The sequence below is a fragment of the Sus scrofa genome, chromosome 14 (genome assembly GCF_054392235.1).
Source record: "Sus scrofa isolate SSC_HxYL_T2T_F1_AM1 chromosome 14, Sscrofa_HxYL_maternal_Yorkshire_Landrace_v2.0, whole genome shotgun sequence".
Taxonomy (NCBI): domain Eukaryota; kingdom Metazoa; phylum Chordata; class Mammalia; order Artiodactyla; family Suidae; genus Sus; species Sus scrofa.
Genome location: NC_139396.1, coordinates 23,018,192 through 23,040,010, shown reverse-complemented (window position 1 = coordinate 23,040,010; position 21,819 = coordinate 23,018,192). Strand labels below are relative to the sequence as shown.

The following is a 21,819-nucleotide window of genomic DNA, read 5'->3' as shown; positions in this document are numbered from 1 at the left end:
CTCCGTACCAGGCCCTGTGTGAGGCCGGGCACAAACTGGTGATCAAAGCCAGTTTGGACTCTGCCTTTTAGAGTTTACTGGACTGGGGATTCTGCATCCTAAGGGGAAAACCATCAAGTTTTAAAACTAGGAGTGGTGGTGTGTAGTCTCAAGAAAGAGACGAGGTCATGGTAAGCTGGAGGGAAAGGGAGGGCTATCTTGGTTTGGGACAGGATGTCACGCTGAGAGAAGGTGGGAGGAGGGTGTGCCTGGGGCCAAAGTGGAGGCTGTGCAAAGGCCCTGAGGCCAGGAAGACGCCGTGCCTTGGGGCAGCTGAGAAAAGGTGGGGCGTAGGGGCTGGTGTAGCAGAGGTCAGATAGAGGTTGGGTGAGCCATGTGTGGGTGTTTAAATCAGTGAAAATTAAAATTAAGAATGCAGTTCCTAGGTCTTACTGGCTTTATTTCAGGTGCTAGAAGCACTGGGATGGGCAGCACAGATCCAGAACATTCCATCATCACAGAAAGTTCTGTGCCTTGGGAGAGCATGAGCATGCATGGCTGTTTATTTTATTTTATTTATTCATTTTGTCTTTTTGTCTCTTTAGGGCCACACCCATGGCATAGGGAGGTTCCCAGGCCAGGGGTGCAGTCGGAGCTACAGCTGCTGGCCACAGCCGCAAGCCACAGCCATAGCAATGCAGGATCCGAGCCACATCTGCAATCTGTGCCACAGCTTACAGAAATGCTGGGTCCTTAACCCAGTGAGCAAGGCTAGGGATGAAACCCACGACCTCAAGGTTACTAGTTGGATGGGTTTCCGCTGTGCCACTACGGGAACTTCCATTTTCCTTCTTTATGGGCTATGGCTTTTGCACAAAAGAGGACTCCCTCTCCACATCCTCTCTGGTCCCCCAGCCTCCTCCTCACACCCTCAGTGACGGAAGGCACTGGCCTGGCAAGGCCGGACTTATTCTTCCCCGTGCCTGTTTGTTCAAAGAGCTTCAGGGAGTATTACCACTTGATTACATTTGGCTTAAATCATATATAAAAAGTGGTAATAGCCGAATGGGCTGTATGAGCTATTTCTTTAATCCAGTTACCATTTATGATGCCCACGCATCTGTAAAATTGCAGGCAGGTGAAAATGACCCAGGGGCCAGTCTGTCACTGAGCAAAACAGGATCTGAGAATGAGTTACAAGTGTTAAAAGCATTTGTGTTCAGATGCACTGGGCCAGGATTGGGCACGTAACATATGATTGGTGGCTGGTATTGAGAGAGAGACAGCTCTCGGAGCAAAAAAGCCAATATTGAAGGAAAACAAAATGAATACAAGAGACATTGTGATTGACTGCTGAAAAGTTTGCCTGAAATTTCCGTATGCCAAAGTACTGTCATCCTTAGGGCTGCAGCTGGCCTTCAGTTCGAGTGATATTTAACGGGAGTTTTGTATTCTTTGCTACATTAAACACACTATTTATTATTTATTATACTTACAGAAGTGTGCCTTTGGCCTAAAAGCCATTTGCTCTTCTGTTGCAAGGCTGTATGTTACATTGCCCGTGTTACACATCTTGGGTTTTGTAAAATCAGTACTTTGGAATGTGTGTGGGAAGTGGATTATTTCTGAGAGCCCAGGCGGGTGGTGCTGTTTTGTCCCAAGTCCTCCAAAAATAGACCTGCTTGCTTGTGCCTCCTGCCGGAGGAGCAGGGCTGCCTTTCATCCCCACCGAAACCAGAAAGGGAATTCCTGACCCTCTCTTGAGGCTGTACTGCAATTAGAGGTGATCTCAAGGGCATTCTAAATCACAGGACAGGATCCGACGCCTTACTCATGAGGCTGTCCCCTGCTCTCGGTGACATGCTGTGCTGCAATGCCCAACTAAAAGTTCCTGGGACAGAGGGGGAAAAAAAAAACAAAAATAAGGCCATCAGCAGAATTCACTGTGTTGGCATGGAGACCATGCCCGATGTCTATTTACTGGGCACTGGGTTCGTGATTTACATATGATGCATGAGCTGATTAGTGAATAAGTTGGGTGCATTTCTGATTTATTTTGGAACTCTTGGGTGTGGGGGTGTGGGTGTGTGTGTGTGTGTGTGTGTGTGTGTGTGTGTGTGTGTGTGTGAGATTATTTCCTGGAGTTTACTAGAGAGTGAGAGTCTCCAAGGCTTATGGGGTGAACTTGATAAGAGCATCCTGCTTACAGATACAGCATGAAGTTTGTGGCTGGGAGCTTGGGCCCAGGCTTGAGCTGTGAGTCTCGGCTCTTGCTCCTTTGCTCTGCATGTCCCCTGGCTGGTCATGGAAACCTGGGGCTCCCACAGGCAGTGAGCAGAAGGCCTAAAATGCTCCCCCCTTACCTCGGACAGACCTAACGTGAGTCTCCGGGCTCTGAGCCCTGACCACTCTTGAGGCGAAGTCTGGTCATTGAGCACCTGACCCTCTTGTGGGCCATGAATTTTGCAGTGCCCGTTGGCCTGCCCATGATCTGGGCACACTGATGGTGTTGGGAGAAAGCCCTAACCTACAAATAAAAGATTTCAAAGCAAGAGTTCCCATTGTGGCTCAGTGCTAACGAACCCTACTTGTATCCACGAGGATGCAGCTTCAATCCCTGGTCCTGCTCAGTGGATTAAGGATCCGGCATTGCCGTGAGCTGTGGTGTAGGTCGCAGATGCGGCTCAGATCCCGCATTGCTATGGCTGTGGCATAGGCCAGCAGTTGCAGCTCTGATTTAACCCCCTAGCCTGGGAACCTCCCATGCTGCAGGTGCAGCCCTAAAAAGGGAAAAAAAAAAAAATTAAAAGTGGGCATTATCGTGTTGTCTAGGGCAGCTTGGGTGTCACAGCACACACAGGTGTCACATGCACGGGAGTCCACCCCGGGGAAGGGGGGACTTCCCAGTTTCCAGGGGCAGTGAGGCCAATTTCTGCCTCCAGGCCTTCCTCTTTTCTTATCTCTCTCAGTGTCCTTCCCCCAACCGTCCCTGTCCCCTGTCTCACTCTCCCAGTGTAGCTGCTGGCCACCTGGATTGGGAGTCGCTGTGATGGAGTCACTGCAGCTGGTGGCCAGTGTCTAGCTGGCCTGTCCCTTGTTGTTCCCACCAAAGGTGACAGAGAACCAGTCAACCCTCCTCAGCCCACAGAGTTTGAATCCCATGCTGCAGCAGACTTGTTCATGTGTGCTTACCTTATGTCTGTCCCAGGTGTGTGGGTGTGTGCTTCTCTTTGTGTGTGTGTGTGCCGTCATCTCTCTGCATCTGTGTGTGTCTCTTGCTGTAGGATCCCACCCCACCCCCAGTTTGCACCAGCTCCTCTGTATTTCCAGCCACCTGGCTTTTGTGTGTGCTTTTCTCTGAGTCTGCCCTTGCCTGTGTCTGGTTTTCTGCATCTGGGTCTGTCTTCCAGTGCCTGAACCCTCCGTGTGTGTGTGTGTGTTCGTCCATGTCCCTTTCCCTTTTAGGAGGATGTGAGGGCCCCCCTGCTTGTTGAATGCTCTCCTTCGTCTCTTCTGCCTGTCTTCCTCAATCCCTCTGCAGTAGTTTCCAAGGATGGTCCTAACAATGTCCCACAAACTAAGCATCTTAAAGAACAGAAATTGATGCTCACAGTGGTAGAGGCCAGAAGTCCAAAGTCAAGGTGTCGGCAGGGCCAGTGCCTTCTGGAAGCCCCGAGGGAGAAACTGTCCCACGCCTCTGGTGTTGCCCGCAATCCGTGGCGTTCCTGGGCTTGGGGCTCCCGTCACTTCAGTCTCTGCCCCGGTTTTCAGGTGATCTTCTCTGTGTGTGTGTGTGTCCCGGTGTCCCTCTTAGGAGGACACCCATCATTAGATGCAGGTCCACCCATGTGACCTCCTATCAAGTTGATTACATTTGTACTGACTAATTCCAAGTAAGGTCGCATTGACAGGTACCCACACATCTCCCTGGAACCCGTCTCACGTCACAGCTCACCCCGCAACAACCTCTTACCCTTCAAATGTGCTAAGACATTTGTACTTCCCTCCATGTCCTCGTTTATTTCATTTCCCCCTGTTTTTGTCCCATCTCTGATCTCTTCCTTTCTAATCTCACACCCTCTGCTGACCCCGTTACTCCCCCCATAAGCTCCCCTGCGCTCTTTCTGCAGCTGGTTCTGTGCACACCACTGGACAGCTCAGCGGAAAAGTCTTAGCAGGAGTAGCCCCCTGCCACTGCCCCGACTGATTTATGGGCCAGTAAATACTTCCTTCTGGGACGAGGGGCTTTATGTCCACCATGAGGCTCTTGGGTCTCTCTGGTCACCTGCCCTTCCAGACAGGTTGTTTTATTTCCCACCAATCAAAGCCCTGTGACCTCGTGACCCTCGTACATACGGCTTTCCTTATCTCCTTCCCAGGCCAGTCGGGGTGACCCGGTAAACAAGCAGATCCTCAAACACCTTAGTCATTTGACTAAGTTGATGAATATGGGGAGAGTCAGTTGGGGTAAAAAAAAAGTCATTAATCATTGATCTGACCATGAGGCAGGAGTGGTGTCCTCTGGAAACAGGTTCTGTTACCTCTGCCTTTGGTGCATTTTCATGCCTGGATTGAGCTCCACGGTGCAGAGTTTAGGGGTGAGCACGGAGCTGGCTTGGGCGTCAGAGAGATGGGATCCATCTGTTGTTAAAGTGACCCACACTGTGAAGAAGGGGTAACCTCTTGGATAATCAAGAGGCAAGACCTCTGTCCCCTCTCTTAACACTGTGGAGTGCCGATTGGATCCAAGTTAGCCGAATTCTCAGTCGCCCCCACCTAGCTCCTCCTGGCCTGTTCAGTCACATCTGGAGAGGTTTGGGGCAGCTCTAAAGGCAGCCTTTGTGAGCTAGAGGAGTGCTTAGCAAATGGCTGCTACAAACCCCATATTCTGCACATAAAGGAAATGAAGTCGAGAGGTTAAATCCCTGGCTGTGAATTAAGCACCAAGGGCAAAAGCAATATTGTGCTTAATCTTCAGAGACCTTTTTTTTTTCCTACTCTCATTTTGGCCTCCAGAGAATTAATGATGGTTGTAATGATGAACTAAACTAACCTGGCCACCTTCCCACTTCAATTACAGACAGGTGCTCAATAAAATATTCGTACAAGTTGGAAATGCTTAGATGAACTTCCAAGAGAGGTGGAGAAACGCCCAGGATCCAGGAATAGGAAGGAAACAGAATCGGGACAACCCTGGACTGCTGGGGCAGGAACCACCGAGGTGGCTCCACTCTGTTTACAGCCTTGGAGGATGGTGCAATTTTTCTGGGAAGAAGTTTATCTGAGGCAAAGGGTTGGATCCTGCAGGTATCACGCCATTATGACATGAGCTCTCCAACATTGAAAGGTGCTATCGCTATTTGCCATGGAGCAGATACGGACCCATCCATGGCAACTCCAGACTAGGAGGGACACCCATAACTTGTGGGTGGACATCTCGACAAAAGCTGATGCAGGCAGAGGGTGGCTGCAGACGCATTAAATCCGTCAACACTTGAAGCTGGAATAGCCTACACTAGAGAGAACACCCAGAAGTAAAAAATCCTGATTTTGAGATTACATGAAAAAAATATGCTAAAGCTACTGGTTTCACTTGTAACTAGATGTATGAACATTTCCTTCAATCGGGAGAAATAAGGGGTTGAGACAAAAATCACTTTTGGTTTTAGGAAAATGAAGGAATGAACATTTCTTGTACCTTAATGTAAGGCTATGAAATGCCATCCCTGCTACAGAAACCATTCTGCTAGGCTCCGTGACCTCAGGAGCCTTGGGTTTCAATATCAAGCTGGAAGCCAGCCCATGGGGCAGAGATTGGGGGTGTTGTAGATCAGCCACCGTGGCTAAGATAAGCCACCATGGCTAAGCGCTAGGAGACCTAAGGAAAGAGGGGCGATTTTCACTCATTCGTCCAGGGCAGTAAGAAGAGAGCTCGCCTCAAGCCCGCCTTGGAGTGGGAAGCACAGAAGGCGTTACCATGAGAAATTGACCCACACCTCAAGAAACCAAATTTACATGACCGGAATGTTGTGGGGGCACCCCAAGCCCAAGAATTAACATGAAAACTTGGCACACTGCCTGTCGCAGGAACCCAGTCCTCCAGGGATTCCCACAGAAAAGCCAGCGTTACAGTGAAAAATTACAAAGTACACTCAGAGAGGCCCCGGAACGAGTGATGAGTTAGTAAACAATGAAGCCAGAAGGCTTAAAGATATAGAAAGAAAAAGCAGTGGGTTTGAAAAGGAACCAAAGAGACATTCTATAAGTGAAAAATGTAGCAGATGAAATGAGAAGCCTGATGGACAGTAGATGACCTAAAGCTAAACGAAAGATTGTAAAAGGATCAGGAATATAAAAGTAGGTGAAGAGCATGGAGGAATCACATAAGAAAGTTCAGCATATATGAGATTTCAAAGGAGACATAGAGGGGAAGGGAAAAACAGTCTTTCATGAGGTACCAGTAGAGAATTTTACAGAATCGGTGGAGGGCATGAATCTTCATATGCTGGGAATGGCGTTAAGGCCCTGATGAGATTAAAATAAAAAAATTCACAGCTAGAATGCCAAAGACAAGAGGAAGTATGAAAAGTAGCTGAAAAGGGGAAAGGTCAGATTACCCACAAAGGAACAATAGAATTTGTAACAAAACCACAAAAGACAAAAGACAGTAGTCTAATTGTCCGTCTAGAATTCTGTACCTAGCTAAACTATTACATAAGTGTGAAAGTAACAGGTAATTTTAGACTAAGCTCAAGAGTGTTTATAACCTCAGTTTTTACCCAAAGAGCACATGTACATCAGGATGAAGTCAGTTGAGCCTGGGAGGAAAGAGTGATTTGCAGGCTGTGTTGGCAAGGAAAGAACTTGGTAACTAGGTTGGCAAATTAAATAAATTCTGGTAGTTAAAAAACACCACTAGGGGCTTACAAATGACCACTTACAAAAATGACTGCTTCCAAAAAAAATGACCACTAGGGCCTTGCAAAAAATGACCACTAGGGGCTTACAAATAGAGTGTAACTAAACACTGGGAAGCAATAACTCAGAGCTCTGGAGATTTAGGAGTGATCGCAGCTCACAGCATTTCAAGAGCCTTGTATTTGGTTGTATTTGGGAAAACCTTTGTCAAATTAGCTATGCCTATAAGAAAATAGTAAAGCTAGCCACTTAATTGTAACTTTCAAATAAATGGAGGGAAATAAAGAGGGAAAAAAATAGTAGAAAATAGGAAGGGATAATTAAGCAAAATTAGAACTTTAAAACAAAATGCATCAGTTAACAAACAGAGTCACATGAGTGGACTTATAAATTCCCATGTTAAATTATACATTGTTCTCAAGATTCATGTCTAATTATTAATCATAAAAAATCACTTATATAAAGTAGTATGACATTAAGAAAAAGTACTCTGAGGTAGCTACATTAATGTCAAGACTAAATGGTTTCTTAGACACTGAAGATTTACATGGTGATATAAAGACTAGATGATGCAATAAACTTGAAGTTTATTGCACCCAGCAATATAGTTTCCAATATTAAACACAACCTCACAGAATTATTCATAGCTATTTGACACATATGAAATCAATTAACACATACCTCACTGAAACTAATAGATAAGCATATTAAAAATTTGAACGACAAATTACTAAGCTTAATCTATTGGACACATAAATGCTGACACTGAGCAATTAGAGAAAGCCCATTCTTACTAATCAAATGTGGAACGTCGACAGGAATTGGCTGTGCTGGGCTTTAAATCAAATCTCAGTGGTATCAAAGATGTGTATTCACACATCTGTATTTTGTGACAACACTGCAGTTAAAGCACACCTTTCATAATTCATAACTAAAAGGAAAATTATAAATTATGAGATAATTGGGGTCTGATCAACCATACGAATATTAAGTAACATAACTTATGATGGTTAAAGAAGAAGTTGAAGGGAGATTTTATATTGAATGCATACATTAGAAAAGGAAAAAGATTTATTAACTGCAGAAGTTAGAAGTATAAATATCTGAATAGCCAGCTACAGAAGGAGAACTTCAAGGGCCAGTTAATCTTCTCAAAGACTCTTAGACTCCTGAAGATTCCTTAAAATACAGCCTAAGCAATAGCAGTGTTTCATATCCCTCATATTGGCACATATTTTAAAGCCCCAAACACCAAATGCAGGCAAACTTGTAGGAGAAACACTTTAACTCAGACACTTTTAGTGGAGTGCAAATGGTTTGAAGCACTTTTGAGACCTGGATAAAGGAAAGATTTCAAGGCTCTGTGACTTGTCACTAATGCATCCAGGTGGATGCTTTTGAGATTATTCCCTGACATGTACAGGATGAGATGTATACAAATGGTCATTAAACGCAGTACTAGCAAAAATGTGGAAACAACTTACTGCCTCTTAATTGGAAAATGGATAAAGAAATTGTGCTTATTTGTATAGTAGATTGTTTTATAGTTGAAATAAATGAACTACATCAACATAGATAAATCCCAGGCTGAATTGGAGTGAGAAAAAGCAACTAGCAAACATGATCTTTCAGAGAAAATTCTAAAAATAATATGGAATAGTGGAAAAATGTGCATTGGAATAGTGCATATCAGTTCTCTGGAGAGGGAGGAAAGAATAAGGGAAGGGTCCCTTTAGCTGCATTCCAAAATGTCTCACTTTTTAAGTATTATAAGTCAAATATGGTAAAATGTTTGCATGAAATCTTGTTGTTGTGTACATGGGTACTACTATTACAATATCTGTATTTTTTTCCTGTGGTTGCAACATTTCAGTATTAAACATTCTTAGCTCAGGAGTTCCCACTGTGGCTAGGACCTGACATTGTCTCTGTGAGAATGTATGTTCGACCCCTGGCCTTGCTCAGTGGGTTAAGGATCCAGCGTTACCACAAGCTGTGGTGTACATTGCAGAGATGGCTTGGATCCACTGTTGCCATGGCTGTGGCATAGGCCTGCCACTGCGGCTCTAATTCAACTCCCAGCCTAGGAAATTTCATATGCCCCAGGTATGGCCATAAAAAGAAAAAACAAAATTTCTTAACTCAAAAGTGATAGATATTGGAAAAAAAATAATAGATATTGAACAGGAGGCAAGAGGAGATATATGAACTTTGCAAGCGAAAAGGCTATTTTATTGTTATTTGAAGAAAATTATATCTACATAGAAAATCTAAGATGATCAACTTGGAAACTGTTATAACTAGGTGGTTTGATAAAGGGGCAAGATAAAAGAAAAATATACATGGTGGACAGCGTAATGGCCTCTCAGAGATGTCCATGTCTTTATCCCTGGAACCTGGGAACATGTCACCTTTCATGGCACAGGGACTTTGCAGATGGGACTAAAGAGTTCAGGATTTTTAGGCGGGAAATGATCCTGAATGATCCAGGTGTGCCAGAATCACAGAGATCCTTTAAGAGAGCGGCAGGAGAGTCAGAGTCACTGGTTGGAGATGCGATGATGAAAGTAAAAGCTGGAGTGAAACCAGGAAGGTTTCATGAGCCAGGGCATGGATGTGGCCTCCAAGAAGCTGACAAAGGCAAGGAAGGAGACTCTCCCAGAGGCTCCGGAGGAATACAGTCCTGCCAACACCTCGATTTTTGGACTTCCTACCTGCAGAACTATATGATAATAAATTGTTGTCATCTTATGCTACTAAGTTCGTGCTAACGTGTTACAGCAACAATAGGGAATTAGTGCAATGTATAGAAATCTAATACGTTTCCTATAACAAGTGCATCTCTTTCTCCATAAACACCCCAGTTTTTAAATGGAACTTATCAGGATTCTAAATTGAATCTGGAGGAGAAATAGTCATGAGATTGAGGAACCTGCCCCCTCAAACTAACATTTGTTATTTTTGATGGAAAAACATATGTCAGGCATCATAATTTAACAGACACGATGTTGACACAGCAACAAACCAAGATCACGAGGGTAGGAGGCAAGGGTAGAGGCTGGTTTCAGTGGGGCAGCCAGGGGAACACTCTCTGTGGAGGTGACCTTCTGGCAGAGAATTCAACCTTGAGAGACAGCAAGGGTCTGAGGATAGGGGATTCTTGACCAATTTCACAGTGAGGGATCGGTTGGCTGTGTTTTTGGAAGAAGAAGGGGGCTCCCCCTTCCAGTGGAGGAGAGGATGGGAAAGGAGAGAAAACTCCAGAAACCTGGATACTATGGGTATAATAATTAGCTTTTTTTCATCATCTGTCTCTCTCATTTTTTCCGAAAGGCTTGCTGTCACGCACCTGCCTAGGGATGGAACTGTGAATTTATGAAGTCATCATGCTATTGACCCATGGTTTTGGCTTCTCTGAGCTTTCTTTCTTTCTTTCTTTTTAATTTTTTTGCCTTTTTGCCTTTTCTAGGGCCACTCCCACGGCATATGGAGGTTCCCAGGCTAGGGGTCGAATCAGAGCTGTAGCCACTGGCCTACCCCAGAGCCACAGCAACGCAGGATCCGAGCTGCATCTGCGACCTACACCACAGCTCACGGCAATGCCTGATCTTTAACCCACTGAGCAAGGGCAGGGATTGAACCCGAAACCTCATGGTTCTTAGTTGGATTCGTTAACCACTGAGCCATGACGGGAACTCCTGGCTTCTCTGAGCTTTCTGAAGAGCATAAAGGAAGTTGATTCAAGGCCTAGGTCAGGGCCGTGGGTGCCACCTGTGTTCTTGTGTCCATTCCCAGCTGGACAGGCCTACATGCCATTGCATCTGGAACCTCCCCAGGCAGAAGTGCTGGCCACTTAGGAGCATTCTTTCCAGTCCCAGTATCCCCTCCAGTGATGCTTCTCAGTGTGGTGTCTGGTCAGCTCCACGTTCATACTTGGATGGGTTTGGTTCACTGGAATTGTGGCTTTTCTTTCTCCTCAGTCCTTCAGAGCAGGGGTTCTTGGCCAGGGCTGTACACTTAGAGCTTTCAAAAAATTCCCAGGCACTTAATTGCCATGTGGTATGTGGGATTTTTTTATATATATATATAATTTTCTATGTGACCCCAGTGTGAAGACATTGTTGAGTCCTGCTGGTTTACATGGTATAGGATGGAGAAGAGCTGGCAAGAACACCACATGTGAACTTGATCACTTCCCCAGATTCTCCTGCGTTTTCTGTAAATTGAGGAAGGTGTGGCTTCAGAGATGAGTGCTCATCTGATTGAGTGAAGGGTATCTGGATAAACTGGACACCTCAGGCTCAGAGGAAATCAATAGAAGGCTCACCCCAGGGTCTGAGCAAAGCTGAGGGTGACTGTCCATACTCTGGGAAGGATGCTTTCAGCAGAATAGCTCCCCTCCTCTTTGTCTGACTTCTCTACCTCTTTTACCTGGTTTGCTCGCGTGGCCTCAGCTTCCCCATCCCTCCGCAGGGGGCATGTCTTGACATAGGACTACATTTGTAATGCTGTGCAACCATCACCGCTCTCTAGTTTCAGACATTTCATCACCCCAAAGGCAGACCCCATACCTATTAAAAATCATGGAAGATAGTATGAGAAAAAGAATGTATATATATATGTATGACTGGGTCTCTTTGCTGTACATCAGAAATGGATAGAACACAGTAAATCAACTATACTCTAATTTAAAAAAAATTCACTTCCTAATTCCCCTTCCCGTAGCCTCTGGCGACTACTCATATGTGTTCTGTCTCTGGATTTCCCCATTCTGAATATGCCATATAAACAGATAGAGCCAAGAGTGCTTTAAAGACTAAATTAGCTGTGTAAAGTGTTTGATTCCAGTACACATGGATTTCTTCAGTCCTTCTTAGCTACTGTTAATAAAGCCTCAAAAACTAATTGGCATATGCACACTCTTCTATATGGAATGGACGGTCAATTGGGACCCGCTGTATAGCACAGGGAATTTGACCTAATATTCTGTGATAACTATATAACTATTCTGGAAAAGAATAGTTATGTATAGGAGTTCCCATCGTTGCTCAGCCGAAACGAATCTGACTAGTATCCATGAGGATGCAGGTTCAATCCCTTGCCTCACTTAGTGGGTTAAGGATGCTGTGTTGCCGTGAGCTGTGGTGTAGGTTGCAGACGTGGCTCGGATCCGGCATTGCTGTGGCTGTGGTGTAGGCTGGCAGCTACAGCTCCAGTTGGTCCCCTAGCCTGGGAAACTCCATATGCCTCGGATGCGGCCCTAAACAAAGAGAAAGAAAAAAAAAAAAAAAAAAGAACGGATATGTGTATATGTATAACTGAATTACTCTGTTGTACAGAAGAAATTGACACTGTAAATCAACTATATTCAATAATACTTTAAAAAATGAAAAAAAGGGGGAAATACTGACCCCATCTCTGAATTAAGCCTAATTCTGACTCTAGTAGGTGGTTTCACAGTGCCTCACATGGTGGGATGAGGTTAACACCCTCCATGTGGAGGGCAGGCCAGGCAGGAGCTGTCTTCTAGCTTCTGCATTTCTCAAAAAGGAACCTTCCTGGGGAGACATGGAAAGAATAAGCCTAAACCTCTGTCAGTTTGTCAATCAGAGGTATAGGAGATGCTAACGATGGAAACAGTAAAGAAGAATTCCCCTATACCCTTCGTTTTTGTTTTTTGGTCTTGTTTTCCTTTTAGGGCCACACCTGCAGCTTATGGAGGTTCCCAGGCTAGGGGTCCAATCGGAGCTGTAGCCTCTGGCCCACAGCCACAGCAATGCAGGATCCGAGCCCGGAGGTTCCCAGGCTAGGGGTCCAATCGGAGCTGTAGCCTCTGGCCCACAGCCACAGCAATGCAGGATCCGAGCCACGTCTGCGACCTACACCACAGCTCAAGGCAACGCTGGATCCTTAACCCACTGAACGAGGTCAGGGATGGAACCTGCAACCTCATGGTTCCTAGTTGGATTCGTTTCTGCTGAGCCACCACAGGAACTCCCCCCCATACTCATTTGCTACTAAATTAAAAAAAAAAAAAGATATTCTTAAGGAGTAGTCTATATTTAGAGTAACTGGACAGTCGCAGACTCTCCGCAGGTTTCCTTCTATGTTGTACAAAAGGAATCTTCTCCTCTGAGTGACCCTTTTCTTCCCTTTCTAGACAAATGTTTGTTCCATGTTCCTTCTATATCTTTCAAGATATCTAGTTGATCAATGGAGGCATCCCGAAGTGATGTATGCAAATGCCCTAAAAATGGGAGGATGTGATGGCAGGACCACTCTCAAGCCAGTCCCCACCAGGTGGGATAAGAGCCACCACCCCCCCCCCCTTTTTGGCTCTGTGAACTTCCTGGTCTGCAACTTTTAGATTTTTGGCTAATCAGCTCAGAGTCACAGACCTTCATAGCCTACCTTTACCCCAAACCACTGCATGTATCTCCTGGAAAGCCATAGTTTGTCGGAGGCCTTTGGAAAAAGACCATGAGTATAGGCATGAGAATTAGAATTAAATGTATGCCAAGAAGAAGAGATCATGGTGACGTTAGATGTCATTTGCTATTTTAAATTACAATTTGATGACTATTTTATACGCTCCACTGTGCATCTACTGTTATGGGACCTTAATGAAGCATTTGGATCCTAAGCAACTTCTAAGTGCTTGGGCTCTGGCCAGAACACAGTGTAATGAGGTGTTTGCCATAATCTGGGCAGCCCAGATTATGCCAAAGTAACCACTTCAAACTGTCAAATCACATCTCATTTCATTTCCAGAGATGCAGAGTCTAGTGCAGGAGCCTCAGGAATGCAGGGCTCCCTAAGTTGAGCTTGTGTGGTTAATGAACAGCCCCTAACATCCAAAATGTCATCGTGCTTGATTCAGCCTCTTCAGGGCTTTGCTATTGATATTTCAGTTACCTTCCAGCTTCGTGTCATCAATATGAATTCTCTTCTACAGCTTAATCCAGTGCACTAAGAAAGGCTTTTGCTAGCAGAGAATCAAGGTACAACTTAATGATGTTAATAAGAATCATTAATAGTAATCAGTACTAGTTAGTGACACTTCTCTAGACAGATCTATCCACTCCCCCTTGTGAAGGAAAACTCCCTTCGTCTTGAAATTCACAACCTCCCACCTCCTCAGCCATCTCCTACCACCTAATCTGAGCCATCACCCATTGTGTAAAACTTATCCCCAGGGTCCACTAGAAATCCTGTAATTGTGCATCCAATTAAATGAGTAATAACAGATATATGCCATCTTTCAATCTTTCACTTCATTTAAAAAAAAAAAAAAAAGAATAGGGACCAACCAGAAATTAAGCCTACAGATTTAGAACATGTAATAGTCTTCTTCAGATTGCTCTCTTAGTTTTATCTGCAGTGAGTTCATTTCCTGATGATTGAAGGTCTTGTCTGCCCAGCCTTAATGGAGTTTTTTTGTGTTACAGAATTTTAGTGAGAGTGTCCTCCCAGCCCCTGACTTACACCGTGCATACACCCACACACAAACCCCTCTGCCTCTCTGTTCATCTCACTTCCTCTTGTTCCTCATGGCCTGTGTCACCAGCCAAGAGCTCCTGCCTGTGGTTGAACTGGGGTCCCGCATCTAGGGCAGCTTTTCCAGCTCCGGTTGCTCTGTATTTCAGCTACTTTTAGGCCCCCTTTCCCCTCTGTGTTGCTTCTTCCTGCTCTTGCACTGGGAGCAGTGGGACAGAGCCTCCAGCAACCCTCAGTTTTGTTGTTTTTGTTCTGTTCAGACCAGTGATGAGCTTGTTTCTGAGGATGTCTCTGTCTTGTCACACACTTTCTTTATCTACTTTCTTTTTTTCTTTGCTTTTTAGGGCCGCAGGTGCAGCATATGGACATTCGCAGGCTAGGAGTTGAATTGGAGCTGTTGCTGCCAGCCTATGCCACAGCCACATCAACTCAGATCCGAGCCTCGTCTGTGACCTACACCACAGCTCACGGCAATGCCTGATCCTTAACCCACTGGGCAAGGCCAGGGATTGAATCTGCATCCTCGTGGAGACTAGTCAGGTTCGTTACTGCTGAGCCACGATGAGAACACCCTTTTTCTACCTTCTTTATTGTGGCTTGTGCTTGATGGTGTGATAGGGGGAGGATGGACTGTCTGAGCATGAATTTACATCGTAAATTAGTGAGATTAGACTAGATTTAGTGCTTGCAAAGAGAAGTAATGTTGATTCTCATCATTTACAGATTCCATATTTATAAATTTGCCTACCACCCCAAATCGATCACCACGGCGCCTTCTTGGTCATTCACAGACATGCTCAGAGCAGTGAAAATTATGAATGGCCGGATGCACACAGTCCCAACTGAGGTGGAACCAAATTACACTCTGCCTGATGTCCAGTGTCTCAGCTCATATTGTCAACACATGTCCTTTTTGTGGTCTGTGTAGTCTCATGGTTTTTGCATTTTTGTGCCTTTTGTTGGTGACGTGCCATTTAAAATGCCACCAATAACGATGGTGACATGCTGTCTGGTGTCCCAAGCAAAAGAAGGCTGTGATGTGCCTTATGGGGAAAGCATGTGTGTGTGTGATAAGCTTCCTCAGACACCAGTTACATGGATGTTGGCTGTGAGCTCAATGTTAATGAATCAACAGTACGTATTACATAAATGCTTTTAAACAGAAGCACAATAAAGCAAGGTTATGTCTTAATTGGTGGGTGAGAATGCTGTGACTAGAGGCTCGCGGGAATCTCACCCTGAGTTACCCTAGGAGCCGTGATTCCATATTCGCTGATTCAGTGTTCTCGGCAGCATTTACCCCCAATAACCAGAAAAGGCTCTACCTATGAGGGAAAATCAAAACCTTCCATGAGCAGCTCCTAGAAGGAACCCCAGGCGGCCCTTTCTCCCAGCCGGCCCTGACGTTTGCTCTTTTCTGCCTGTTCTCCTTTGCAGGATACTTTCTGAATTTTCTGGAGCCAGTTAACAATATCACCATAGTCCAAGGCCAGACAGCGATTCTACACTGCAAAGTGGCCGGCAACCCTCCGCCCAGTGTGCGGTGGCTGAAGAATGATGCCCCGGTCGTGCAGGAGCCCCGGCGAGTCATCATCCGCAAGACTGAATACGGTTCTCGGCTGCGGATCCAGGACCTGGACACGACTGACACCGGCTATTACCAGTGTGTGGCCACTAACGGGGTGAAGACCATCACCGCCACCGGCGTCCTATTTGTGCGGCTCGGTGAGTGGGGACGGTCCCCGTCGTGGAGGGTATCTGATGGGAAGGTCCCCAGCCAGCTGGCGGGAGAAGAATGTGAAGTTTAAAACTGAACACACACACCAGCCAGCAGAGAGGAAATCAGTAAAACCCTTCCCCGAGGCCGTTCCCATTGTGCACGAGGTCCCGGCTTAACCTGTTACCCATTTACTAGTAATAAAAGAAAACAGACGCAGATGCGGGGGTCTGTAAACCTGGAGTGCAGAAAATAATCCCAGACAGGCTGCGTGTCAGGAGGTCACCCCCTGTCGGGGAGGCTGGCCACGCACAGCACAGGCGCAGAGGATCCGGACAAGCACCCGCCCACCCCACGTAAACTCCGCCCACCCCACAGAAACTCCGCCCACCCCACAGAAACTCCGCCCAGCTGAGAGGATGGGCAGGGAGCAGAGAGTGATGATAGTTCTTCCTTCACTCTTGTGCTTGTCGCAGGTGGCACGACACAGTTAGATGGCAGGCAGGAATATGTCCTTTCATCCCAGTTCTGAGGAGGTCCCTGCAATGCCCCATTCTGTCATCTAAGCAGATCTTGTGAATCAAGGTTAGCTGAGAAGAGAGAAAAGATGGTAAAAACTCCAAAAATATCTCCAAACATTTCTGCTTCAACAGAGAGCAGCTCTTCCATCCTTGGTGGTTTTCAGCATCCCTGGCCTGTAATCTTGGGCAGGGGCAGAGCTGGGGGCCAAGGACAGCTCACCACAAATGAGCACACTGGCTGTGGTTGTGTTCACCGCTGGCAGGATTGGGAAAAAAAAAAAAATTATTCCAAATCATGAAGTATTAATAACCTGTCTTTTTTTCCCCCCTTTTAGGTCCAACACACAGCCCAAATCATAACTTTCAGTAAGTATCTGCTTTCCTCAAACCATTTTCTCATTCTCTGAGGGCTTCCGTTATGTAAGAACCCAGGCTTTCAATCCCGCACACACATTTTAGCTGAATTTGCTCGAGGTTGGCTGGACTTCACACAGAGATGGCAATGTGCTTGCTTCTGGCTGAAAAACAGTTATATTTTCCATGTTTAGTGTTAGGGGAAAAAAAAACTGTGATGAAAATGAACATTGTTAGTTCCTTTCAGAGATCATGACTTTACAGGGCAACTAGAGGCGGAATAACCGGACAGACTAGGCTGGCGGGTGCTAGGACCCTGATGTCCCACTTGAAATGGGAGGGGCAGTTACCCTGAAAGCTCAGTACCACCCGTGTCATCGCCAGCTGCAGTCCGTAAATGTGTGCCATGGAGCCTCAGAGCGCCCTCCACTATAGGTGGGGTTTCAGACCCACTTTAGAGATGAAGAGACTGAGTTTCAGAGCCTGAAACTCAGACGCGGCTCCCATTTCTTCACACAGCCATTCTGGCTCAGAACTCCAGCCTCTCGTTTCCAGGTGTAGTGTCTTTTCTGGATCTCACTCTTTTCGGTGCCTGTGGTTGAGGTGAGCAGTGGCTGTGGCTTCCTCACTTCCCATGCAGGCATATTCGAGAGCCCTTCCTTCACTTCCTAGCATTCTGAGTAGTGGTACCGATGCTGCCTTGGTTAGCCAAGCAGTGCTTGCTTATCCAAGTCCTCCTGCTGCCTCATAAACACAGGCTACTGGGGTGAGGGGGGTGGGCAGGGGCCCCACTTAGCTTCCATCGTGTGCCACTTCCAGGAGGCAGGGGTTTTTTTGTTTGTTTTGTTTTTCCTCTTTTTAGGTCTGCCCCCGCAGCATATAGAGGTTCCCCTGCTAGGGTCAAATTGGAGCTGTAGCGGCAGGCCTACTCTACAGCTCTTAGCAAGGCCAGATCCTAAACCCGCTGAGCGAGGCCAGGGATCAAACCTGTGTCCTCATGGATGCTAGTCAGATTCTTTTCTGCTGAGCCATGATGGGAACTCCTGTTCTGATGTTTTTCTTTTCTTTCTTTCATTCTTTTTTATTACTCAATGAATTTATTACATTTATAGTTTTACAATGACCATCACAATCGAATTTTATAGGATTTCCATCCCACAACCCCAGCACATCCCTGCACCCCCCACACTGTCTCCTTTGGAAACTGTAAGTTTTTCAGAGTCTGTTGAGTCAGTATCTGATCTGCAAAGAAGTTCATTGTGTCCTTTTTTCAGATTGCACATGTCAGTGAAAGCCCTTGAAGTTGTTGTCTCATTGTATGGCTGACTTCACTTAGCATGATAATTTCTAGGTCCATCCATGTTGCTAAAAATGCTGGTATTTCGTTCCTTTTAATGGCTGAGTAATAGTCCATTGTGTATATGTACCACAACTTCTGGATCCATTCTTCTGTTGATGGACATTTAGGTTGTTTCCATGTTTTGGCTATTGCAAATAGTGCTGCAATGAACACTGGAGTACATGTGTCTCTTTGAGCCGTGGTTTTCTCTGGATAGATGCCCAGGAGTGGGATTGCTGGATCAAATGGCAGTTCTATGTTTAGTTTTCTGAGGAATCTCCACACTGCTTTCCACAGTGGTTGCACCAATTGACAATCCCACCAACAGTGTAATAGGGTTCCTTCTTCTCCACACCCTCTCTAGCACTTATTGTTTGTAGACTTTTGGATGATGGCCATTCTGGCTGGTGTAAGGTGGTACCTCAGAGTGGTTTTGATTTGCATCTCTCTAATAATGAGTGACGAACATCTTTTCATGTGTTTCTTGGCCATCTGTATGTCTTCTTTGGAGAATTGTCTGTTTAGATCTTCTGCCCATTTTTTGATAGGCTTGTTTGTTTTTATGGTATGGAGCTGCAGAATGTGTTTATAAATTTTGGAGATGAATCCCTTGTCAGTTGATTCACTTGCAAAGATTTTCTCCCATTCTGTGGGTTGTCTTTTCATTTTGTTTAGGGTTTCCTTTGCTGTGCAGAAACTTTTAAGTTTGATTAGGCCCCATTTGTTTATTTTTCTTTTTATTGTCAATACTCTTAAGAGGTGGATCTGAGAAGATGTTGCTGTCGTTTATGTCAGAGAGTGTTTGGCCTATGTTTTCCTCTAAGAGTTATATAGTGTCTGGTCTTATATCTAGGTCATTCATCCATTTGGAGTTTATTTTTGTATATGGTGTTAAGGAGTGTTCTAATATCATTCTTTTGAATGTGGCTGTCCAGTTTTTCCAGAACCACTTATTGAACAAGCTGTCCTTTCTCCATTGTCTATTCTTGCCTCCTTTGTCATAGATGAGTTGGCTGTAGGTGCTTGGGTTGAATTCTGGGCTTCTATCCTGTTCCACTGATCTATATTTCTGTCTTTGTGCCAGTACCATATGGTTTTGATGATTGTTGCTTTGTAGTATAGTCTGAAGTCCGGGAGCCTGATTCCTCCAGCTCCATTTTTCTTTTTCAGGATGTCTTTGGCTATTCTGGGTCTTTTATGCTTCCAAACAAACTTGAAAATATTTTGTTTGAGTTCTGTGAAAAATGTCCTTGGTTATTTGCTAAGGATTGCATTGAATCTGTAGATTGCCTTGGGTAGTATAGTCATTTTGATAATACTGACTCTTCCAATCCAAGAGCACGGTATGTCTTTCCATCTGTTTGTGTCATCTTTGATTTCTTTCATCAATGTCTTATAGTTTTCAGAGTACAGGTTTTTTGTCTCTTTAGGTAGGTTTACTCAGAGGTATTTTATTCTTTTGGATGCAATGGTAAATGGGATTGCTTCCCTAATTTCTCTTTCTGCTCTTTCATTGTTAGTGTATAGAAATGCCTTTGATTTCTGTGTATTAATTTTGTATCCTGTGACTTTGCCAAATTCATGGATGAGCTCTAACCGTTTTCTGGTAGTCTTCAGGATTCTCTAGGTATAGATAGGATCATGTCATCTGCAAATAGTGATAGTTTTACTTCTTCCTTTCCAATTTGGATTCCTTTTATCTCTTTTACTTCTCTGATTGCTGTTGCTAGGACTTCCAAAACTAAGTTGAATAGTAGTGGTGAGAGTGGACATCCTTGTCTTGTTCCCAATCTCAACGGGAATTCTTTCAGCTTTTTGCCATTGAGAATGATGTTAGCTGTGTGTTTGTCATATACGGCCTTTATTATGTTGAGGTAGTTTCCCTCTATGCCCACTTTCTGAAGGGTTTTTATCATAAATGGGTGTTGGATTTTGTCAAAGGCTTTTTCCACGTCTATTGAGAGGATCATATGGTTCTTATTCTTCAGTTTGTTAGTGTGGTGTATCACACTGATGGATTTGTGATATTGAAGAACCCTTGCATCCCTGGGATAAATCCCACTTGATCATGATGTACAATCCTTTTAATGTATTGTTGGATGCATTTTGGTAGTATTTTGTTGAGGATTTTTTGCATCAATGTTCATCAGTGAAATTGGCCTGTAGTTTTCTTTTTTTGTGGTATCTTTGTCTGGTTTTGGTGTCAGGATGATGGTGGCCTCATTGAATGAGTTTGGGAGTATCCCTTCCTCTGAAATTTTTTGAAATAGTTTCAGAAGTATAGGTATTAGCTCTATCTGAATGTTTGATAGAATTTGCCTGTGAAGCCATCTGGTCCTGGACCTTTGTTTGTTGGAAGCTTTTTAATCACGGTTTCAATTTTTGTTCTTGTGATCAATCCATTCATCTTTTCTATTTTGTCTTGGTTTAGTCTTGGAAGATTGTACCTTTCTAAGAATTTGTCCATTTCTTCTAGGTTTTCCATTTTATTGCTGTATAGTTGCATATGGTAGTCTCTTATGACCCTTTGTATTTCTGTGATGTCTGTTGTTACTTATTTTTCATTTCTAATTTTATTGATTTGAGTCTTCTCTCTTTTTTTTTGCTTGATAAGTCTGGCTAAGGGTTTATCAATTTTGTTGATCTTTTCCAAGAACCAGCTTTTCATTTCATTGATCTTTTCTATGGTTTTCTTTGTTTCTATTTCATTGATTTCTGCTCGGATCTTTATGATGTCTTCCCTTCTACTAACTTTAGGTCTTGTCTATTCGTCTCTCTTGAGCTGCTTTAGATGTAACGTTAGCTTGTTTATTTTTCTTGTTTCCTGAGGTGGGCTCGTGTATTGCTCTGAACTCTCCTCTTAGAACAGCTTTTGCTGCATCCCATAGGTTTTGGAGTGTCGTATCTTTGTTGTCATTTGCGTCTGGGCATTTTTTAATTTCTTCTTTGTTTCCTTCAGTGATCTACTGGTTGTTTAGTAGCATGTTGTTGAGTCTCCACGTTTTTGTGTTTTTTGCAGGTTTTTTCTTGTTGATTTCCAGTCGTATAGCATTGTGTTCGGAAAAGATGCTTGATATGATTTCAATTTTCTTAAAGTTACCAAGGTTGGATTTGTAGCCCAGGATGTGATAAGTCTTAGAGAATGTTCCATGTGCACTTGAGAAGAATGTGTATTCTGTTGCTTTTGGATGGAATGTCCTATAAATATCTATTAAGTCCATCTGGTTTAATGCTTCATTCAGGGCTTGTGTTTCCTTATTGATTTTCTGTCTGGATGATCTGTCCATTGTTGTAAGTGGGGTGTTAAAGTCCCCCACTGTAATTGTGTTATTGTCGATTTCTCCTTTTAAGGTTGTTAGCAGTTGCCTCATATATGGTGGTGAACCTATGTTGGGTACGTAGATATTTAAAATTGTTATATCTTCTTCTTGGATTGATTTTTTGATCATTATGTAGTGACCTTCCTTGTCCCTTAAAATAGTCTTCATTTTAAA

The 21,819-nt window shown here is 44.4% G+C and overlaps 1 protein-coding gene and 1 long non-coding RNA gene across 2 annotated transcripts in view; both read left to right on the top strand.

Moving 5' to 3' along the window:
• The window catches only part of ROR2 (receptor tyrosine kinase like orphan receptor 2), a 231,774-nt gene that overhangs the window by 175,541 nt on the left and 34,414 nt on the right, over positions 1-21,819 (top strand). Inside the window, exons 4-5 of the mRNA XM_084995940.1 lie at positions 15,832-16,119; positions 16,968-16,998. Coding sequence (XP_084852066.1) covers positions 15,832-16,119; positions 16,968-16,998 — 319 coding nt within the window. The remainder of the gene's footprint in view (positions 1-15,831; positions 16,120-16,967; positions 16,999-21,819) is intronic.
• Positions 353-7,194, top strand: LOC146396403 (uncharacterized). Its single transcript, XR_014826413.1, has 2 exons — positions 353-607; positions 2,752-7,194. It is a non-coding gene; the product is annotated as an uncharacterized LOC146396403 (long non-coding RNA).